Source organism: Triturus cristatus, chromosome 2_1 (genome assembly GCF_964204655.1).
Source record: "Triturus cristatus chromosome 2_1, aTriCri1.1, whole genome shotgun sequence".
NCBI classification, from domain to species: Eukaryota; Metazoa; Chordata; class Amphibia; order Caudata; family Salamandridae; genus Triturus; species Triturus cristatus.
Window position 1 is genome coordinate 268558509 of NC_140581.1, and position 20036 is coordinate 268578544.

At 48.7% G+C, this 20036-nt stretch overlaps 1 protein-coding gene across 1 annotated transcript in view; it reads left to right on the forward strand.

The window, feature by feature from the left end:
- Positions 1-20036, forward strand: part of LOC146864080 (UDP-glycosyltransferase 3A1-like) — a 680300-nt gene that overhangs the window by 243405 nt on the left and 416859 nt on the right. Inside the window, exon 3 of the mRNA XM_085640710.1 lies at positions 3289-3415. Coding sequence (XP_085496836.1) covers positions 3289-3415 — 127 coding nt within the window. The remainder of the gene's footprint in view (positions 1-3288; positions 3416-20036) is intronic.

Below are 20036 nucleotides of genomic sequence, written 5' to 3' on the forward strand. Positions count from 1 at the left end.
CCCTAACTCCTGCATTGCCCTGCCGATGCACTGACCTTTTGTTAGGGCCGCAGATTGTACCTATCGCGCCCGAGCACCTCCTGATCAGCAAACAGAGGTGCGGGCTCACTTTCAGTTGGGGACCGGGACTCAGGGGCTCGGTGCACTGGGACTGAAGTGTCTGAAGCAACCCTCGTTTCAGTGGGGGTCACCTCTAACACAGCCTCTTCACCTTCTTTGTCGGTCTGCACCCCTCTCAAACGGGCGTCAGAAAAAGGAACAAAGCGAGAAATCTGCTCTCCCTCCTGGTCCACGATCCCGTCTTTCACACACAAATCGTATATCAGTGGCAGGGGCACGCGCTTCACATGGCTAGCGTGCACCCAGTTCTTCCGGCCAGCAACCTTTACTGCTGTTCACTTCATTAGAAGGACTGGTGCCGGTTCTCGCCACCTCAGTTCTAGGCTGGACTTGCACCGGAAGTTCTGAACGAGGACAAAGTCTCAGGGTTGAATCTGATGTCTGGGCCCCTCTGGCAATGGTTGTAGGGCAGCAGATCTTTAGACAAGGCATACAAATAATCAACCAACAGAGGATACTCTATTTCAGAAAACTTCTTTAGTCTCGGGCGCCCCATACATTAGCAGGACACCAAAGAACCACTTCATTTATTTGCAATCTTGAGAGTAAAAACGCCCTGGACCTATTAGCGAGTATAAAAGGAACTTTTAGTGAACTGGCAAGGGTAAAACGTTACACAATTTGATTTTTTTCTCCCAATCCCAAGCAGCCAGGGAAGTCTGTATTCATTTACTAAATTCTGAGGGAAAAAAGAAAAAACTATACGGACATACTCTGAATCCTTACATTTGTGTATTCCTGTATTCATCTAAAGAACCTCAAAAATGGAATTTTAAAACCACTATTCATTTGTGTTTCGTGTGTTAGCAAGCTTGTGTTTCATAAGTCATATAGTGCACAACACTTCTACTTGTGAACCTTCCACTACTGTACAGGACTGCATACACTTCTAGAATTATTTTGCTTACGTAAAACACCAACATTTTGAGCTTATGACCATACTCTCATGTTAGAGGCGTGGCGGCAAAATCTAAAACTGCTAATTTAACAGAGATCCTTACTGGATGAATAACTGACAAAATAAATATGACATAGCGGGTACATGAATTCTCCAGCAGAACTTGTTGTGGCAAACAAACTCCTATAAAGCTATATTTTTGGGCCATATGCATCATACTTTTCACGGCCTGGGCCGTATAACATCATATTCAGGGGAAGAACCTATTTACCAGCTCTAGTAAGGGCTCTCAATTCAATTACACAGACTAACTGATAAGAGACTTGTGATGCCTCTGTAAAACTATATACCTCTAAACTCAAACCACACCACTCTCAGCAACAGTCACACAAGTCAGCAACCCAAATATCATCAGATACAAGACCAGAACCAGTTTCGCCTCAGCAATACAGAACACGTGTTTTACCACTCAATTACGCTATTCGACATAGCCCTTCGGCTCATGTCTACACCAGAGGACTGGCCTCAGCCCCAGACCGATACAATACAAAAACGAACAGTCCATAGACTGCTCCAGAGACCAAAAGACTGGCTTTTGCCACAGACCTTCTCCAGACCATTCCGAAACCTTTCCCGGACCGCATCTGGGACCCTTCTGGCTAGCGTTGCCCCAGACCTTTCCCAGAGCTCGCCAAAACCTGCTGCAGACCGGAGGCTGCCTGACAGTTGGATCACACCTTACTGTACACCCCGTGTGTCTTTTCAAAAGTCTCCAATAAACTCACCAAAGATCTGGCAGATTACCTGTAAGCATTCCGGGCCCTTTTTTACAAAATAGCCAATTACCAATCGGCCCGGCGAACTGCCCACACGCACTCTGTGTTCCTCAAGGGTCCACCGACTCACCACATTACGCCATGGCACCAATTTCCACTAATCAAATCACTCACCTGGTGCACAAAGGGCACAGGTTGTTCTTCACTGCCGACTCTCCGGACCAAACGGTCATCTCCAAGGTTTTGCCTTCAGGACTCCGGCCAAGGGCCACTAGCCGGGGATCCACCTGATCGGGGAGGCGGCGCATCTGCAAGAACCAAACTCGGTCTTGTACATGAGGGCCCCCGTTCCACCTGTCTGACCAAGTACCACCTCGGCCCCTATGATCTGATTACAGATAAGGGGGCCCTAATAAAGCGGAGTCCCTGTTCGGGCGCCATCTGAAGGACACAGTAAATTCTCATACCACGCGGGTCATTACCGCCTTCTATGCCTTCCCAAATATAGAGTCAGTCAGACAGTGGAGAAGATACAAACCAGCTTCATTAGTAAATCTCTGCAGAGAGAGCCCCGTCAAACCTGCACTCAAGATGGACGCTGAGGAGGACTGAATTCAGAACACAGAGGCACAGAGTAAGCTTTTCCACCCCTCCCCAGACTGGAAATTTCCAGCTGGGACCAGTTACACAACAAAGACAGTTGGGGAGTTTCGATTCTGGGGCTGAGCACACTATCTGTGTGCCAAGGTCATTCTGTCTGCTTTTGCAGCAGAGCCAAAGGGAGGGGGGAATTGTACCAGGAGGCAGAGAGGAGTCAGGGGAGCAAGCTTCTACACTGAAGCTTGCGAATGACAAGGATAACTCAGTGGGTTGCATAGCAGGAATACAAATACAGACAAACAGTGATTACAAAGTCCAAGATGGGGTTACCTTAGTCAAGCAGGCCTTTAAACTTTATATGTGTCCTAGTAGGCCACAAACACGAACATTACTGTGTGTAATATAGCCACACACGGTTAACTTAACACAACATAGTTCATTACATCAGGGAAAGGGACATTTCAAATTCAACAAGTTCTTGTGTATAGCTGGAGAATATTATACTGACTGTTCCCTGTACCAGTTCATGACCATACTGTTTTTTTTCCTGTTGTTGATTAATGGGACACATTTATACAGTTTTCTGCTATTGAATACTGCTATGGATATATACTATGGTACACAGCTGCACATTTCTCCCCTTTACTTTGATGTTTCTTACACCATGGGGCACATGCTGTTCTTCTTTGGTGGGTCATTTTTGCTTCAAGTTGAACTTAGTATAACATGCTTGACTGTAGCAGAAGTCTCCACATAAAACCTTGTTATTTTGGTTTGTGATACAATATTTATGATGCAAAATATTAACTTATAGGATTGCAAATGCTATTTCTGTTATTTTATTCTCATTTGAGGATTAATTCTTACAAATTCTGATTATTTTCTGTATTTTAGGTGCAAATGAACATGATCACAAATTGGCCGGCAGCTACAAAATTAAGACTTGGTCTCCTGGAGAGGAATTGGAAACAGCATCCAAAAAATCATTTGCAGAGCACCTGAACACATTTTTAGATGGAAGGTACAGAAGGCAGCCAAAAATGCAATTGATATAATATTCAGAATATTATATAAACCAATGTATGCTTATTTACCCATACTGTTGATACACCGGTGTGTACCTGTTAAAAATAGCTACTATTGGATTTTATAGATGATTTTATAGCATTAACAAATGTGCATTAAGGGATTTGTTTTTGGAAGAAGGAATGTAGTGTGGTGAATATCTAGCAAAATAGTGATCAATATTTTAGTGAGGGATTTCTGGTGGTGGAAAATGTGCATATGTTCACTGAAATCGTCAACATTTTGACTTGTTCATTTATGATCCATGTGTGAGAATAAGGTCTATAGAAGTAGTCTACCCTGCTTGTGTTAGGTGGAGTTCAATGTGGTGATAGGATGATCAGTGACGCACATTGATGGGTAGATGTAATCGGAGATGAGGTTCCTCATGTGATGATAAGATGACAAGTGGTGGAAACTGATACATAGGTGCACTTTTCTATAAATTTGTGTGATGCGGTTCCTTAATGTGATACGGTGCCTATTAGTGGGGAAGGGTGTACAGATGCATACTGCCTTCTGTGTGTGAGAATATCCTGAGTATATGGGATAGAGTTCCCAGTGTGATAATCAGATGACTTGTATGCAAATTTGAATGGTTTGTAGGGCTGTCCTCTACCCTCAAACCTGAAACCATGAGATAAGATTCCCTGCAAGGCGTTGTGCTGCTGCCAGCCTGACCTATTGGAATGGAGGAACTTGGGGCCTCATTTATGAGGAATTGGCGATGGGTAGCACCCCAAGTGTTCATGCTGTACTGCCTATGCCAATGTGAACAGGCAGCAATGCACCATATTTGTAAAATATGGTGCATTCCTGTCCTTTCCCCCTGCGCTGGCGTACAATTTGCTGCCTAGCGCCAACGTAGGCACCCTTGCACCATGTTGCAAGGGCGCCTCCGTTGCAGGCACCCTTGCATCATGGTAGCATTTTCTTCATTCAATGTGTGCTGCAGAGGCTGCACACATCGAAAGTGACATCTCCTCATTACGCCTACTCTTGGGAGGGGTAAGGCTTTGATGCTGCCCCAGGTCTACGTGATTAAGTAAATCTGGGGTAGCGTTAAAATCCATGGGTGCTGCGTGGGAAAACCTACTGCAACGCCCATGAAAAACCTCTGTGATGTGCGGTAAAGGAAAGTAGCAGCTTGGCCTGCTTTATCTTACTCCATATCTATGAAGCCATGCAAAGCCACCCAGATATGACTGGGAGGCTTACACCACCAGAGCGTCAAAGCAAGTGAAGCTTCTGCAGCGCAAGACTCTTTCAAATAAGCCCTTTTGTATACAAGGTCTGGTCCTTTCCCTTGTGTGGGCCCCAAATTGTAGGCATGTGAAGAAAATTATGTGAGATGAGTAAATAATTTTTTCTTCTTCTTTCAGTGGTCTTTGGTTCAAAAGAACAGGTTTTGTATGATCTTTAGGTGACTGCCATCTTGAAAAGATGATGGACAAAATGCTGATCAAATCAGACATTCACACCCATCACAGATCTGGCTTAAATCCATAGTTTGTTTGCTCACCATGCCATTCCATGTTCAGCATTCCATCCACCATCTTTTCTTTTTGCATTTATTGCCCTAAGTGGGAAGGGTATGACCAGACGTAGGTTCCAGGCTTGCTGTGCCACTAGATTCAAGCTAGCCTGGCTGATGAAGTTGAATACCCCGAAACCAGTCCCAGAATGATTGCTTACAGTTGAAGCAGGACCTGACCTGCCAGTTTGAGCTGGAGTGTTTCCATGGGGAGCAGTGTCATGAGTGATTTTTATATGGCTGGGTCCAAACTGGGGTGGCATGTTGGGAACCAAAATGATGGATTGGGATGCTGCCCTGAGCAATCACCAGTGACTGAGATTAATTCAAGCATTCCATCCACCACCTTGTTATTTTGCATTTGCAGCCGGGTATGCCCAGACGTGGGTCCTGGGCTCATTGTGCCACTGGATTTAAGCTAGCCTGGCTGGTGAGGGATTTTACTATGAAACCAGTTCGCTTAGTTATGGTTGAGGAAGGACCTGGCCTGGCAGTTCAGGCTAGATTGTTCCCATTAGGAGCAGGGTCAAGACTGATTTGCTTATGGTTGGTTTCAAACGGGGGTGGCATGGTGTACAACAAATGATGCAGCTTGAGCTATGGACAGTGGCTGAGATGAATTGAAGCATTACATCCATCACCTCGTTGTTTTTGCATTTGCTGGCCTAAATGTGCTGGGTATGCCCAGATGTGGGTCCCCAGCTCACTGTGTCGTTGAATTCAAACTAGCCTGGCTGATGAGGGGTGATACAGAAACATGTGTATGATACATATCAATACCCATAAGGCTATCCCAAACAGTGCTATAGTAGGTTCCATTCTTAACCATCACATTAAATTAACTAGCAGTAACATTTTCATTCCATTTCAAATCTGCAAAATGTGTCAATTTAAATTTAGCAAGTGATGACGTCTTATATTCTGAAAGAGAAGCAAAACTCAAGGAGACTTTTTGCAGACTTATTTGAATAGATAATTTCTTTAGGAATCATACATGCCCTGAACAAGGTATCCGTGTAGTTCCTCTCATACTTTTCACATCGATATTTTCCTTCCAATATGTGTAGCCTTGTTCTAGAAATGAATGAATCAATGTGATGAATATTTGGTAATCAAAATCTTTGTAAACTTTTCTGTTTCTTGAAAATAAAATGCAAAGTGGTCTGATCTGTCACCATTAGTAAATTAGGAAAATCTTTTCGGAAATCTTCTAGGACTGTTAGCTGGAGCAGTCTATTAATTTTGCCACTGCATAAAATTATATATTTCCTTACAGCTGTTTGATTGAGTAACGGAATGGTGTCTATCATGATGGAACAGATTGGCTCCTGATGATTATTTGCATCAAGATGCTGGTATCCATTGCCAAATAAAGTCAGTCATCATTAGTTGTTTTTTTGTTTTTTTAATTATTTTTATTGGCATTTTCACAAGTTATCATATAACAAAAAAATAAAGGATCCTCGTGATACAGTACATTTTGCATTATACCAAGATTAGGCAGGAGAAGGAAACAAAGAAAATCCCCGTTACCTTGAGTACAGTTTCAGAAAGCCATCATTCCTTTGCCTCATATGGTTTATGTAGGGATCTTTGCCAAAATTCCCCCCTATTCATAACTTCAAGGGGGTTGACAAGGTCTAAGTGTCTCCTTAACTCTATTTCTTACATGACAATTTTAATAAGGCCAAAACACTCCGTATATGCTCAAAATATTCATCACTGATCTCAATCCCTTTTTAGGGTAACCAAACCACCAAAAAATAACTGAATCCCGCCAGGAGCCTACCCCTATCCAATGGTCCTCTAGAGACATGCATTACCATCAGTGTGGATCCCCCCCAACAAAGGCGGGGTATTGCAGGGGGGGCCAGAGAACAAGAACAGAAAAGCAAAAAAAAAAAAAAACAACAAGAGGGAGAGAGGCAAAGAAATACCTACATCACCACGTCTCAAGTCCAAGTCCGTCTAACCAATATTTTTGCTCCCACTACTTCACCCAACCCCTCTCTGGTCCTCCAGTGTCTCCAGCTCCGCACTATCACTCCTCTCTGGATCATCCCTAGACTCCCATGCCTGAACAATAGCTCCGCAGCGCTCAGCAAACGGTTTGCGCCTCTTGGTGATTCTGTCTTCTGTAATAAGGGCCTTCTCTTCCGCCCTTGCCCATCGTGTGACCTCTGCTCCCCAGAGCATTATAGACGAGGTAATTTTAGCCTTCCACCTAAGCGCTATCTGCCTCTTTGCCAATAAGAGCGCTTAGTCTACAAACCGGTGCCCCAGCTTGCGAGACTTTGGTCTAGGATAGAGACCCAGTAAACAGACCTCTGGGGTACAAGCCAGAGTCCTATCCAGCACTTTGTTAACTTGTGCCAGGACCTCACCCCAATACACAACAAGCTGGGGGCAAGACCACATCATATGGTCAAAATCTGCGTCTAGGGCTGCACATCTAGCGCAGGAGATGTCCGTCCGCTGATAAATGGTATTCAGCCTATGCGGGGTCAGGTATGTCCTGTGGAGCACATTAAACTGTAGCACCTTAAATGCCGTGTTTCTAGATACCTTCTTGGGGCTTCGTATGACTTTCTGCCATTCTTGATCTGTGAAAGGCCTACCTATGGAATCCGCCCATCTCCCCCTAAGGCCTCCCAATTCCTCTGGCGTCAAACCCCTTATTGCCAAGTACAGCCATCTGATCAGGTGGCCCGCCGAGCCCAAAGTTGCCACCGCTTCCAGTGCCGAGTGTGGATCCAGTTCCGTAGTGTGGGGTCCCCATAACTCAACTATGGCCCGTCTCAGCCTATGGTAATTCAAGAACTGTCCCGCCGGGAGCTCATGGTATTCCAGGAATTCCTCTAGTGGGAGCCACTCACCATCCCTATAACAATCCCCAATGGTGTGTATCCCCGCCTCATACCACCCAGTCAACTGTCGGTGTGTAAGCGGTGGTCCTCTTCCTGCCTGCGGGATACTTGTAAGGGGGATACCCGGAGCATACCGTGTTCGGGCTCTGGAACGTGTCACACAGCGGTCCCAGCATTTCACCGCCACCGAAAGTAGTACCCCATAGGTAGCACCTTTTGCCGCTTATCCAAAAGTCGAGGTTATAACCGGGCCGGAGCTGTCCCCATCGGTAGCGATATAGTGTCACTGTCTCTACCGTCCAACCAGCGAGACAGCCACTGCAGCTGTGCCGCCAGATAGTACCCCTCGAAATCCGGGGCTCCGAGTCCTCCAGAAGCCAACGGCAGCCTCAACGTTTGCAATGATATCCGGTTCCGGTCACCATCCCATACAAGAGAACGCAGGAGTTCATCTAACGTCTGAAACCAAACCCTGGGGATCAGCAGTGGAAGGTTCACAAAGTAATATACCAACCGGGGGAGCATCACCATTTTAGAAAGTGCCAGGCAGGCCATAAGGGGCAACTTTAGTGATCGCCAGAATGTGATCTGGGACCTGAGGCTTCTCAAAGAAGCCCCCAGATTGCCTTCGAACATATCCATCTGTGTGTGGTATATCTGACTCACAAGGTATTTAATGGATACCGGTGCCCATACCAATGTGTTCGGCACTGTCAAAGGTCGAGGCATACTAGGTTTAAGCGGGAGGACAAAAGTCTTTAGTGTATTCACTCGTAGGCCTGAAAAGGCTGTGAATTCTCCAAACAAGTCCATGATCATCTGGACTCACGTAGAGCCGTCTCTCAAATAAATCAGGACATCGTCCGCGTATAAGGAAATGGTATGATTCGCTCCCTCTATCGGTATCCCCACACCCTCCGCCTCCCTCCGTATGCGAGCGGCCAGAGGATCCATGGCGAGTGCAAAGATCAATAGGGACAATGGGCATCCCTGCCTAGTCCCCCTATAGATGGGGTAGGGGGACGAGATTGTGCCTCCTGTCCGTACTCGTGCACTCGGGCTCTTGTAGAGGAGCTTAATCCATTGCAACCAGCCGTCTCCCAGCTGCATCTCCATCATAACTGCGAATAGAAAGTCCCACCGGAGGGAATCAAAAGCTTTTTCCAGGTCAATGGCTATCACAGTGGCATCCGGAAAATCGCCAAGGGAAGGGTGGAACATCACATGATAAAGACGTCTCAAGTTACTTGACGTCGAGCGAGCTGGGATAAAGCTGCATTGGTCCGTGTGGACCAGTTGCCGCATATGGGGAAGAAGTCTCAACGCTAAGGCCTTACTCAGGATCTTAAAATCCATATTCAACATGGAAAGTGGTCGGAAATCGGATAATGGGACCTGTTCGGAATTTGTTTTCGGGAGGGGAACCACCAATGCTTCCCTAATCGAGGGTGGTAACAGTCCAGCTTTCAGGGCCAGAGCATAAACCCGTTCTAATTGGGAAGACAGTATATCAATATACGTAGCATAGAACTCCGCGGGCAGGCCATCCGGCCCGGGTGTTTTCCCCTTCGCCATCTCTCTTATCGATTCTTTGATAGCTCCTACCCCCATCGGAGAAGCCAATTGAGTCTGATAGGTACGATCCAGCTGCACCAAACCTTGAGTCGCCAGGTACCGCTGCAGTGGTGCAGCTTCACATGGGTCAGGGTCATCGTATAAGGCCTCATAGTACATCCGGAAGGCTCCATTGATATCACCTGGAGAGGTTAGTATCTGGCCCGTAAGATCCGTAACACTGGTTATGGGGGACCCCCTGCCCTCTGACCTGATCAACCACGCGAGTAGTTTACTCGCCCTTCCTCCTTCTGCGTGTTGGGCAGCTTGATGTGTTTGCCAGTCTATGGCCCTCAGTCGGTCCCAGGCATGGTGGTACTGACTCCTCAGCTTCACAAGTCGGTCCCATGTTTGTCCCCCCTCTGCCGCTTCTTTATCTGCCCGGAGTATCCGGACTTCTATGTCTTCCAACTCTTGCGTTACCAAGCGTCTTGTGCCAACTGTCTTCCCTAAGCAGAACACCCTCACCACCACCTTGCATGCCTTCCACTCCACTAGCCGAGAACTAGCCGTGCCTCCATTAGTGGTGAAGTATTCTGTCAACCGTTCAGCGTGATTGTGTTGGAATCCTTCATCTTCCAGCAGTATAGGGCTAAGGGGCCAGCTGGGAATCAGAGTCCGCTCCCGAAGTAGAGTAAACCTCATAATCAATGGGCTGTGGTCTGATAGCGATCGACCCAGATACTCAGTAGTAGAAAGTAAGGAGGACAGGGATGAAGAGCACCAAAACATGTCTAGTCGGGTATGCAGGTCGTATAAATGTGAGTAATAGGAGTAGTCCCGCGTCCCGGGATTGTGTAGCCTCCAAACATCCCTTAAGTCCCATCCCTGGGCCCATGCTCTCAACCCTCTAGCTGTTGTTTTAACCTGAGTCCCATGAAGCGGGGGTGTTGATCTATCCCAGTGCACATCAGCTATGCAATTAAAGTCCCCCCCTATTATCAGATCTGTGTGTGGGAAGTTGGCCAGGACCCCTGAGAGGTCAGTCAGAAAGGAAATCTGAGCTCTATTTGGGCTATAAACATTCACCAATGTCACCTCTCTGCCTCTCAAAGTACCTGTAATTATCACGTATCTCCCTTCCTGATCGATCCTTTGCCTAAGGAGCCTAAAGGGAACCCCCGGTTTAATCCAAATCAGGACCCCCCTGGAGAAAGCGGTATACGTAGTAGCATACAACTGTCCCCGCCAGCGCCTACCCAAATGGGCCATCTCCCCCTCCGCCAAATGCGTTTCCTGCAGCATAACCACATGCGCCCCTCTACGCCTAAAGTAGGACAGTACCTGATATTGTTTCAGTGGTGATCTCATCCCTCTAACATTCCAGGTTACCAGTTGGAACTGCTCGGGCTTACCGCCTGTTATCACCATTCTTCAATATCGCGCTCCCCCCCCACCGCTCCACACTTGAAAACGTTTCTGTGCCCCTGGCGGAAGCAAACAACCCCCTTATCTAAAACTCCCCATCCCAAGAGCGGATTGGCAACGGCCAACCACCCAAACCTACCAACATAACCCATGGGGATGCTTCTCACCACGCAACAAAGGCAAAGTATGCAAAGGTCTAAAGGAATCTACCCTAAGACCTGCTGTGGGTGCGTGGCAAGATCAGTGACGTCTACCAAGATAGCCCGCTAAATGCCGACTATCCTCATGATTAACCCTGAACCCCCTTCCAATCCTAATTTCACCCCCAGAAAGCTGCGCCCCCTCAGGACAATGCTTCTCCGTCAGATTATACCCCCGCAGTGTTCTACCGCTTTCCCCCTTTAGCAAGGCCAACCCCCACTACACCATACAAGTGGTTATAATCTATTTCCTCTCCCACAGTAACCCCCTACAAGTCATCAGCAGTCTGCGGTGTCACCAACAGCGGGACCCCACTGGTAGCCTGCGAGCTCTCTGAGTCTATGTCCTCCTCCCCATACTTAGCCTCGGAGTCCGTTTCAGAGGGAGAGTCTCTGGACTGCATCACTGCGGCCACCGCCTCCAGAACTTCAGCGCGCTCCGCGGCCAGACGTGTCGGGCTGGGTTTCTGAACAGTTGTCCGGCACCTCTGTTGTTGTAAACATTTCCCTGCACGCATCTGTCCCACTGTTTGGCGTCTTGAGGTCGAGTGAGGGGAGCCACCCGCCCGATACACCTCCAACCAGTTCCAAGATGTTTGTGGGGCCTCACAGAAGTGAGTCTTTCCTTCCATCATAATTTTTAGACGAGCAGGGAACATTAAGGCGTACTGAATGCCTTCTTCTCTTAGGGCCTTCTTCACTTCAAAGAACGAGGCTCTCCGTCTTTGTACATCCAATGTATAATCAGGGAAAAGTGTCACTTTACTGTTGCCTACCACAAAGGGGCCCACTTCTCATGCTCTCCTCAGCAAAAGGTCTCTGTCTCTGAAGTGCAGCAACTTAGCCACCACCGTCCGTGGAGGCCCACCAGGAGCAGGCGGACGTGCCGGCACTCGTTCCAGGGTATAAAATGTGGAGAGGCCCTGCGGTGCCACCACTTTCCGGAGCCAGTCCTCTAAGTAAGCCACCATATCTGTGCCTTCTTCACCTTCCGGCAGTCCCACCACTCGGATATTACATCTTCGATTCCTCCCTTCTGCATCTTCTGCTCTCTTTTCCAGTAGCAGAACTCTTTGGGATAGGTACCCCACCTGCCCTTGCACCCTTGCTGTATTGGTACCACAGTCTCCAGTGATCCCTCCACCTGCTTCACCCGATCCGAGAGCTTTGCGTGTTCAGCCCTCACGAGGCCCAGCCCCACTGAGACCGTTGCAATGTCTTGGTGTAAGGTATCCTTAGTGCCTTTAATGGCTGCAAGGAGGGTATCAATCAAATTGCCGTTGTGCAAGAGTATCCGGTTGATCAGCCTCCTTGTCTTTTGAGTCTTGCGTCCCTCCACTTACATCCCGTTCAAGAGGGGGACCCGTCGGCGGTGCCCTGGGCTTCCCCATGTCTGCTGTGATTCGTGCTCTTACTGTCCGAGGGTGGCTGACTCGCTGTGGAGCAATCTCCTCCCCCGGGCAAGTGGGTGTCCACCACTCCAGCGTCCTTTGAGGATGAGAATGAAGAAGAACTGCCAAGTGGCGAGAGATGGGAATCCTATAGTCCCAGTCAATAACACAGCAGAGCGTACCTGTTCCCAGAACACCGAGTTCTTCTCTGAACCCGGCAAAAGTCACATTTCCGCCTCAAGGAGTTTACCAAATGTGGGATTCGCAGTGTGACATCTTAAATACTCCCACGTCGCCGCCCAGCCGCCGATATTTCATTCTGGCCTACAAACTCCGTGCAGGTTGTCCGACCTCTCAGCCCTGTCAAGCTGGCGCTGCTCCGCTCCCCTGAGACTCTCGCCTCTTATGTCACCGGCTCTCCGGGGGACCGCCAGGTCTCCACACCCAGTGTGCTCCTCCAGGTGTTGGTATTTACTGCTTCTGATCTTATCAATGCGGGTGATCTCTCTACCCCTCGCCGTCCTCCAAAATTAGGTCTCACCGTTAGTGGCGCAGACGGCGCCGACACCATCCACCACGTCTCCTTTAGGGACCCCGCAGTGTGTCACCTTAAGCACTCCCACATCACCTTCCAGTCGCCAATATTTCTTTTCAGCTTATGAGCTCCGTGTGCGTCTTCCGATCACTCAAATTGGCCCCCCTCCGCCACCTCTCCAAGCGCCGGCACCCCAGGGAACCGCCTGGTCTCTGCACCCCGGTCGCTCCTCCAGGCAGACCCCAGGCGCTGGTATGTATTGCCTGCGCAGGCTTCTCTGGCCATACCGATGCGGCCTGCCTCCCTTCCCTTCGCAGTCCTCCAAGGCAAGGCTGCAGCGCTAGTGGCGTAGGCGGGGTTAGCACCATTCACCGCACGTCCGTCTGGGACCCAGCGCTGCAGGGACAGTGCCGCTCATTGGGAGGGGGAGGAATCGCCTTGGCGGCCCGCCCGCCCAACTCGGCGTCCGTCCTCCGCCACCTTTCCTGGATGCTTCAACAAGCGCTCGGGGCTCCGATCTACCAGTCCCTATGCCTTTCAGTTTTGGAGCCGCCGCGCACCCGCCATCTTGGATATCTCAACCGGCGGCCCGAGAAGGCGACCCCCTCCAGCGGCTCCACTGCAGTCCTCACCACCAAGACTGGTGTCGCTCAGCTCCCCCAAGCCTCGGGGGCCTCCCCCAGCTTCTACCCCACACGGGGCCGAGGGTAAACAGGTAGAACACAGGATAGTTTAGTCGGCTGGCGCAGATCTGAAGGCTCACGCGTCCGCCATCATCGACTGCTTGGCCACGCCCCCAGTCATCATTAGTTGTTTAACAGCATTTCTGTCCCATAAACTTGCAAAAAGTCCTGGAGTGGCCATAAAATTCTCAAAACACAAGTAATTAAAACATTTATGGATTGCTCAGAATTTCATGATGCACCTTTTTCCAAAGAACACCATCAAGCAAAGAAAATGAAGACATGCTGACAGCATGGTAGTCCCTTTTAGGTCTATGAGTAGAAGAATGCAGCTGTAATTCCCAAACCACAGCAATCAGTGTTAAACTTACAGCAGGATAGTGGCCATGCCTCTCTAGCAAAACGATGATCAACATTGTAACAAAAGGGATTGATGATATTGCAACAGAGATTTAAATGTTGGACCGCAGTGGAAACTGTCCTGAGTGGCACATTGGTCCTATACACAGTTCAGCATCATAAAGCATAGTGTCACACTATGAAGTGGTGGGGAGGCTCACACACTGGCAAGCCATGGGGTGGAAGACATGAGATTGAAGCGGTGTGTACATCAGTAGTGGACAGGTGAGGCGTGTACAGAACACAAACACATAGAGGAGTCACTCATAATGTGTAGGCATCAGAAGCACCTATAGGGGATGGCATGACTCCACATACTACATACCATACTGGAGCCAAAAATGTGTCAAGTGACAGCAATGCATGTGAAAACTCACAAATAATGTCAGTGTGGCTGAGCAGGTCGGCACAGTGAGCACAAACAGAAACAAGACACATGGCTGACCAACAAAACACAACACAGACTTGTCAGTCACACACTCTGCATACTCACAACTGGCAGCAACAACAAGTAGGTGTCCCCCAGGGGGTCAAGGACACACCAACACACTGCACAGTGCCCAACCTACCAACTCCTACATGTGTCCACAATCTGAAGCACATGACAGACAATTTAAACAGCCACACATTACATGGATCACACGTGTGCAGTTGGCATTGCAGGGACACACACACATCAACACTACTCACAATAAAAAGCCCATTCACACGGTATGACCACTCAAGTTCACATATCCTAATGTACCCATGTGACTACGAAGACAGGCCTACGCAAGATGACCACACATACACTGCTGTACACACATCAAGAAAGATCACACAGATATGATGGAATCTGGTCATCACGCAAGTAATCCTGTGGATAGAAGTCACCTCTGTTGTGGTATTGCATCATAACATGACATGTGTACAATCTATCAAACGTGACCATAGGATGATTAGGATAACAGTAGATCATCACAAACAACCATCATTGTACCCTCAAGCCTCAGAGTGAAGAAGAACTAAAGTGCCTGTCACTCTGAAAAAGTAAAACAATCAATTTGCATTGTTAAAGTTGCATACAGAGCATTTGTCACATGCAACCATACCCATACAGAAAACATTTTATTTACCAAGGACACTGACAAAGCAGACAACAGGAGTAACTGTCTTTATTACATATCACCCAGATAGGCATCAAAAGTAGAAAACAGCAAGGCCGTTAGCCAGTCCATAGTTTAAAATATGTACATGTGTGCATGAGAACCTGCACAGGGAATGGGAATCCAAAGTGACAAACAGCAAGGCCATTGGCCAGTCCATAGTTCAAAGTATGTATATGTGTGCATGAGAACCTGCACAGGGAATGGGCATTTAACGTGACAACCAGCAAGACAATTGGCCAGTCCATAATTCAAAGTATGTACATTTGTGCATGAGAATCTGCACAGGGAATGGGCATCCAAAGTGACAAACAGCAAGGCCATTAGCCAGTTCATAGTTCAAAGTAAGATGGGTTTAGGTTGGGGACTTTGCCTCAGACTTGGCTGTCAGTTGAATTGGGAGGTGGCTGATTGTCGGGGACCGTTGGAGGACTGGACCTGGGAGAGAGAGGACCAGCTGAGGTAGAGGCATCAGTGGCTTTGGGAGCCGGAGGACTACTTGGACCAGGTGGCATGGTGGCACCCAGAGGCAGAGACATGCTGCCGTGAGACACGGTGTGTGAGGGTGAATGTGGAGGGCTGCCTCTCTACTTCTTGGGAAATCGATAGCCAAGAATTGTCTTGGTAGGAGTGGGAAGTGGGGCCTTGCCCAACAGCCACATCAGGTGCAGGTGGTGACCCTCCCTGTGGGAATTTTCTGGATCTGATGGTACACTTGGCCTGGCCTTGCCTTTTCCCCTCCATCCCCTGTTGACCAGGTGAACCCCCCACATTGCTCTCCTGTCCCAGCTTCACAGGGGTGTGGGTGGGAGTTGAGGTTGTAGGTTAATCTGCCTTAGAGAACTGTTTCTGCGGACTCTTTGCAGGCACCAGCTTCACAGCAGCCAGGGGAACTGTTTGTTTGTCTTTTGGGGCAGGTTTGGGGACGGGGCTGATTTGGATGCATGTGAGCCTGAGGCCTGCTTCTTGGCCTGATGCCCCTGAGTGTCACCTGAAGGGCTTTTGCCTTTGCGCTCCTGTATGCCTGTTTTGTGTTTTGGGAATGGTGTCTGCGCTCTGGGCCGCTTGGAGTGCTGCTGTTGTGTGCTCCGTGTTGAGTACTTGGAAAGTGAGGGCTGTGGTGTCTGGTCACTCTTGTCAGATGTTGCCACTGGCAGGGTGTTTGCTGAGGGGACTGGAGCTGGGCTCTGAGCCTGTGACAGCTGAATGGCTGCCGTCACTGTGGAGGACAAAGACAGGACAGTTCTGTGTAGCCTACCAACGTCAGAATGAAGCCCCTCCATGAAGGCAACTACCTGTGCCAACTTCTTGTCATGATCCTGGAAGACATTCAGGAGAGTAGTCTGACCCACACACAGCTGGCGCAAAAGGTTCACCGCCTCAACACTGAGGGCAGCAGGGGAGACAGGGGCAGCGGTGCCTGGAGGGAAGGGCACTCTACCCTTCTTACTGCTTCGGGCGCGAGGAGCACTAGTGGTAGTAGCCGGGAGGGTGGGCACTGGACAGTGTGTGGTGGAAGAAGAGGCAGATTTCCCACTCCCTGTGCCCACCAACATCGAGGAGTCACCGCTGGAGTTAGATGACATTGAGGTTGGTGTTTCTGGGCGTCATTCTTCAAGGGCACTCCTGTCCCCCCTCCGAGGCGCTGGTCACATCAGTGTCAGTGAGCTCATGTATAGCAGTCATGCCAGATGCCTCACCACTGGTGTCCGTCCCCTGTCCTTCTGTGCCCTCAGTAAATGCTGCAATAGACAGAGACATAGGTTCAGTATAGTGCTACACGCACAAACGTCATATGCAAGCAAAGCTCAAAACTGGATTATGATACCCCTATGTTGCACACCACCCTGTGCAGTCTGCATGTGCAACCTTAATGCACAACTCAGAAAATGAATGGAAACATGTATACTTGGCATTAATGAGCCATGTGACGTTCACACAGCCAAATAGCTTGCCTGTGCCTCCATGTAACCTGACATATAGATTTCTGTGAGCATACCTACGTGCCTGTAGGTGAGATAGATGTACATCTCAACATGTTGTCACAGTCACATATGTAGTCACTGTAAGGGGGACAACACATATACTGACTCCAGAATGACTCCAGAATGTACTTACACTATGGTCATGAGCTACTGATGTCCACCATGTTGTGCTTTGAAGCACAACGACCGTTGCACATCTCATCTTACAATGTCAAGGGCCATTTTATTAAACACATGAGCATGTACATGTAGCGTAAATGCATGACAGCTGCACTCAACACAGAGGCCACTTATAAGCCATTGCATCACACTAGAAACATCCGAGAGCTCTGCACTGGCTCAGGGTTGGGATACATGCAGTCACTCACACCTAAAGTTACCCTTCGCAGAATACTCACCCCCAACTTGCTGCTGATGGGCCCTCAAACGTCCATCCGGCTCTGGCTCTGTCACTGTCAAGATGCGGGCCATTAGTGGTATCATGCTCCTGCACGCCAACCTGCCAGTCCCAGTGAGCAGCCCCAGTGTAATTTCTGCCATGTTTTTGCTCAGCCGGCAGATGTCATCCCACCTCTTGTGACAGTGTGTGTGCCATCGGTTGGAGACACCCAGAGCCTGCACCTTGCGTACAATGGCCATCCATAAGGCCTTACGCTGGCAGACTTTAAGCTGCAGGCATAGGAGACAAGAAGAGGAAGTTTCAGTGACACTGGGTTATGTACCACTGTGTCTCAGTACAGGAGCATGCACAAACTTAACACAGCAATACAGATATGTTTAGCAGAGGCCATACAGCATGACACGTAGTACATTACCATCAGATAATTGTATAGAAATGCATGCAGGTATGAGGATAGACACAGTCCCTGACCATCTCATACACATGCAGAATGCCAACACAGAAAGCAATGTGAAAAAGGCCCTCATCTGCGATGCAGTATGTGAGGGAACAAGACATACATTACATTTAAAATGATGTGTCGGGGCAGACTTAATGTGACCAACACTACACACCCCTCAATGTCCTTGGCCTGTGAATGGCTCACTGTGTCATGGAGGTCACATTCAGGGACATGATCTTACATTCTCACACCCTTCTCACAAGGTCTGTCTTGCACTATCCACAGGCCGGAGATAGCTCTTTGATGAATAGGGTGGCAGACAACACATATGTTTCACTCTGTCCATTCATTGATGGGTCCCTGTCAACTTGGGCAGTAACTGTGCAGGCCAGGGGGGCTCACACTGAGGGTAAACAAGGGCCATCTGAGCAGTCACATGCATGTACAATATGAGAGGGCAAACAGTGCCTACACATGCAAGTCAGTAAACATAATGAAAAGAATGGAAGTAGGATGTTTCAGAAGCACAACAATCTGCTGTGTCATAGGTGAATTTCCACCAAGAGTATCACCCTCAGGCTTTTCATTCTTGCGCATAATGCTTACATATCCATGGTGGCAATACGGAAGTTAAACACACTTCCTTCAGTACCCTCTGGACGAAAAACCTTTGTAATGTCACAAATGTGCATGTGAAAACCTCATGGAATCTGACATCCATTAGCACAGGCAATGTTTGTTCTGACTTCCACTTTCCAAACCAGCAGTGTCACTGTATGGCTGCAAAAACACTGCATGTCCCTCCCATCCTGAAATGCAGCCTAGGATCTCTGGAAATTAGGCTACAAAACCCATTTACATGAAGTCAGCATGCTAGGCAGTGTATCACACAAACCTGCAATCACAGGCACATACTACAGCAGATCAAATTCATGTGTGCACTCTTTGCACTCTCCTATTTTCACTCTGAAACACTTACCATGACATCAGGAGCACCATATAGCCTCCCATACTGTGAGAGCACACCGCCCACCGGGAACTCCAGCTCCTCTGTTGTGAAGGGACGGGCCCTGATGTTCTCCGTTCTCGCCATCACTGGGTCCAGGAGACAGGAATAGCAGCAGTTGGTGGTGAAGAGTGTCAGTCAGCAGTGTCTGGATGCAGTGGAAATGTCTGGCTCTCTCCCAGACATATAGAGCCCCCTGGGGTTGCTTCAGTGGTACTCAACGGCTGCAATTGGTGTTCTAGGTCAGCTTTTTTCAAATTTGACTAATGATCAGCCCCGCGGTAGCGGAGTACGCCTACCACAATTTTCAGAAGTGCATTTCTCTACCGCGATTGTGGTTCCTATTGGCTGAAAGGGCATGGGCATTGGCGGTGTCACACCGCGGGGCCCAGGCGGTCTCTACCGCAATCATGCATCTTTCAATTGTATCCAATGACCAGCCCCGCGGTGGCAGAGCATGCCTACCGCAATTTTGAAAAGTGCATTTCTTTACCGCAATTGCAGTTCCCATTGGCTGTCGGGGTATGGGCATTGGCGGTGCCACACCGCAGGGGCCAGGCGGTCGCTACCGCCATTTAGCATCTTTACATTGGTATCAACGACCGGCCCCATGGTAGCGGAGCACGCCTACCGCGATTTTCAAAAGTGAAGTTCACTACCGCAATTGCGGTTCCCATTGGCTGTAGGGGTATGGTTATTGGCGGTGTCACACTGCAGGGGCCAGGTGGTCGCTACAGCGATTTGGCATCTTTACATTGGTGCCAATGGTTGTGATTGCGGTGGCGGTGCACACTTACGGCACCTATGGACACTTCATGCTGGGGCTATGGCAATGGCCATTTCTCAGCATTGAACAGTAGACACTTACTATGAATCATGCAACCAGATGGTGTAATCAATTGCTAGTGTGACATTTAACTCACTTATGCCTACACATGCCATGTCAGTGCACAGGATTACATGCATTGGCATGTACTCCATCACATGTCACTTATGATGATGTGCATG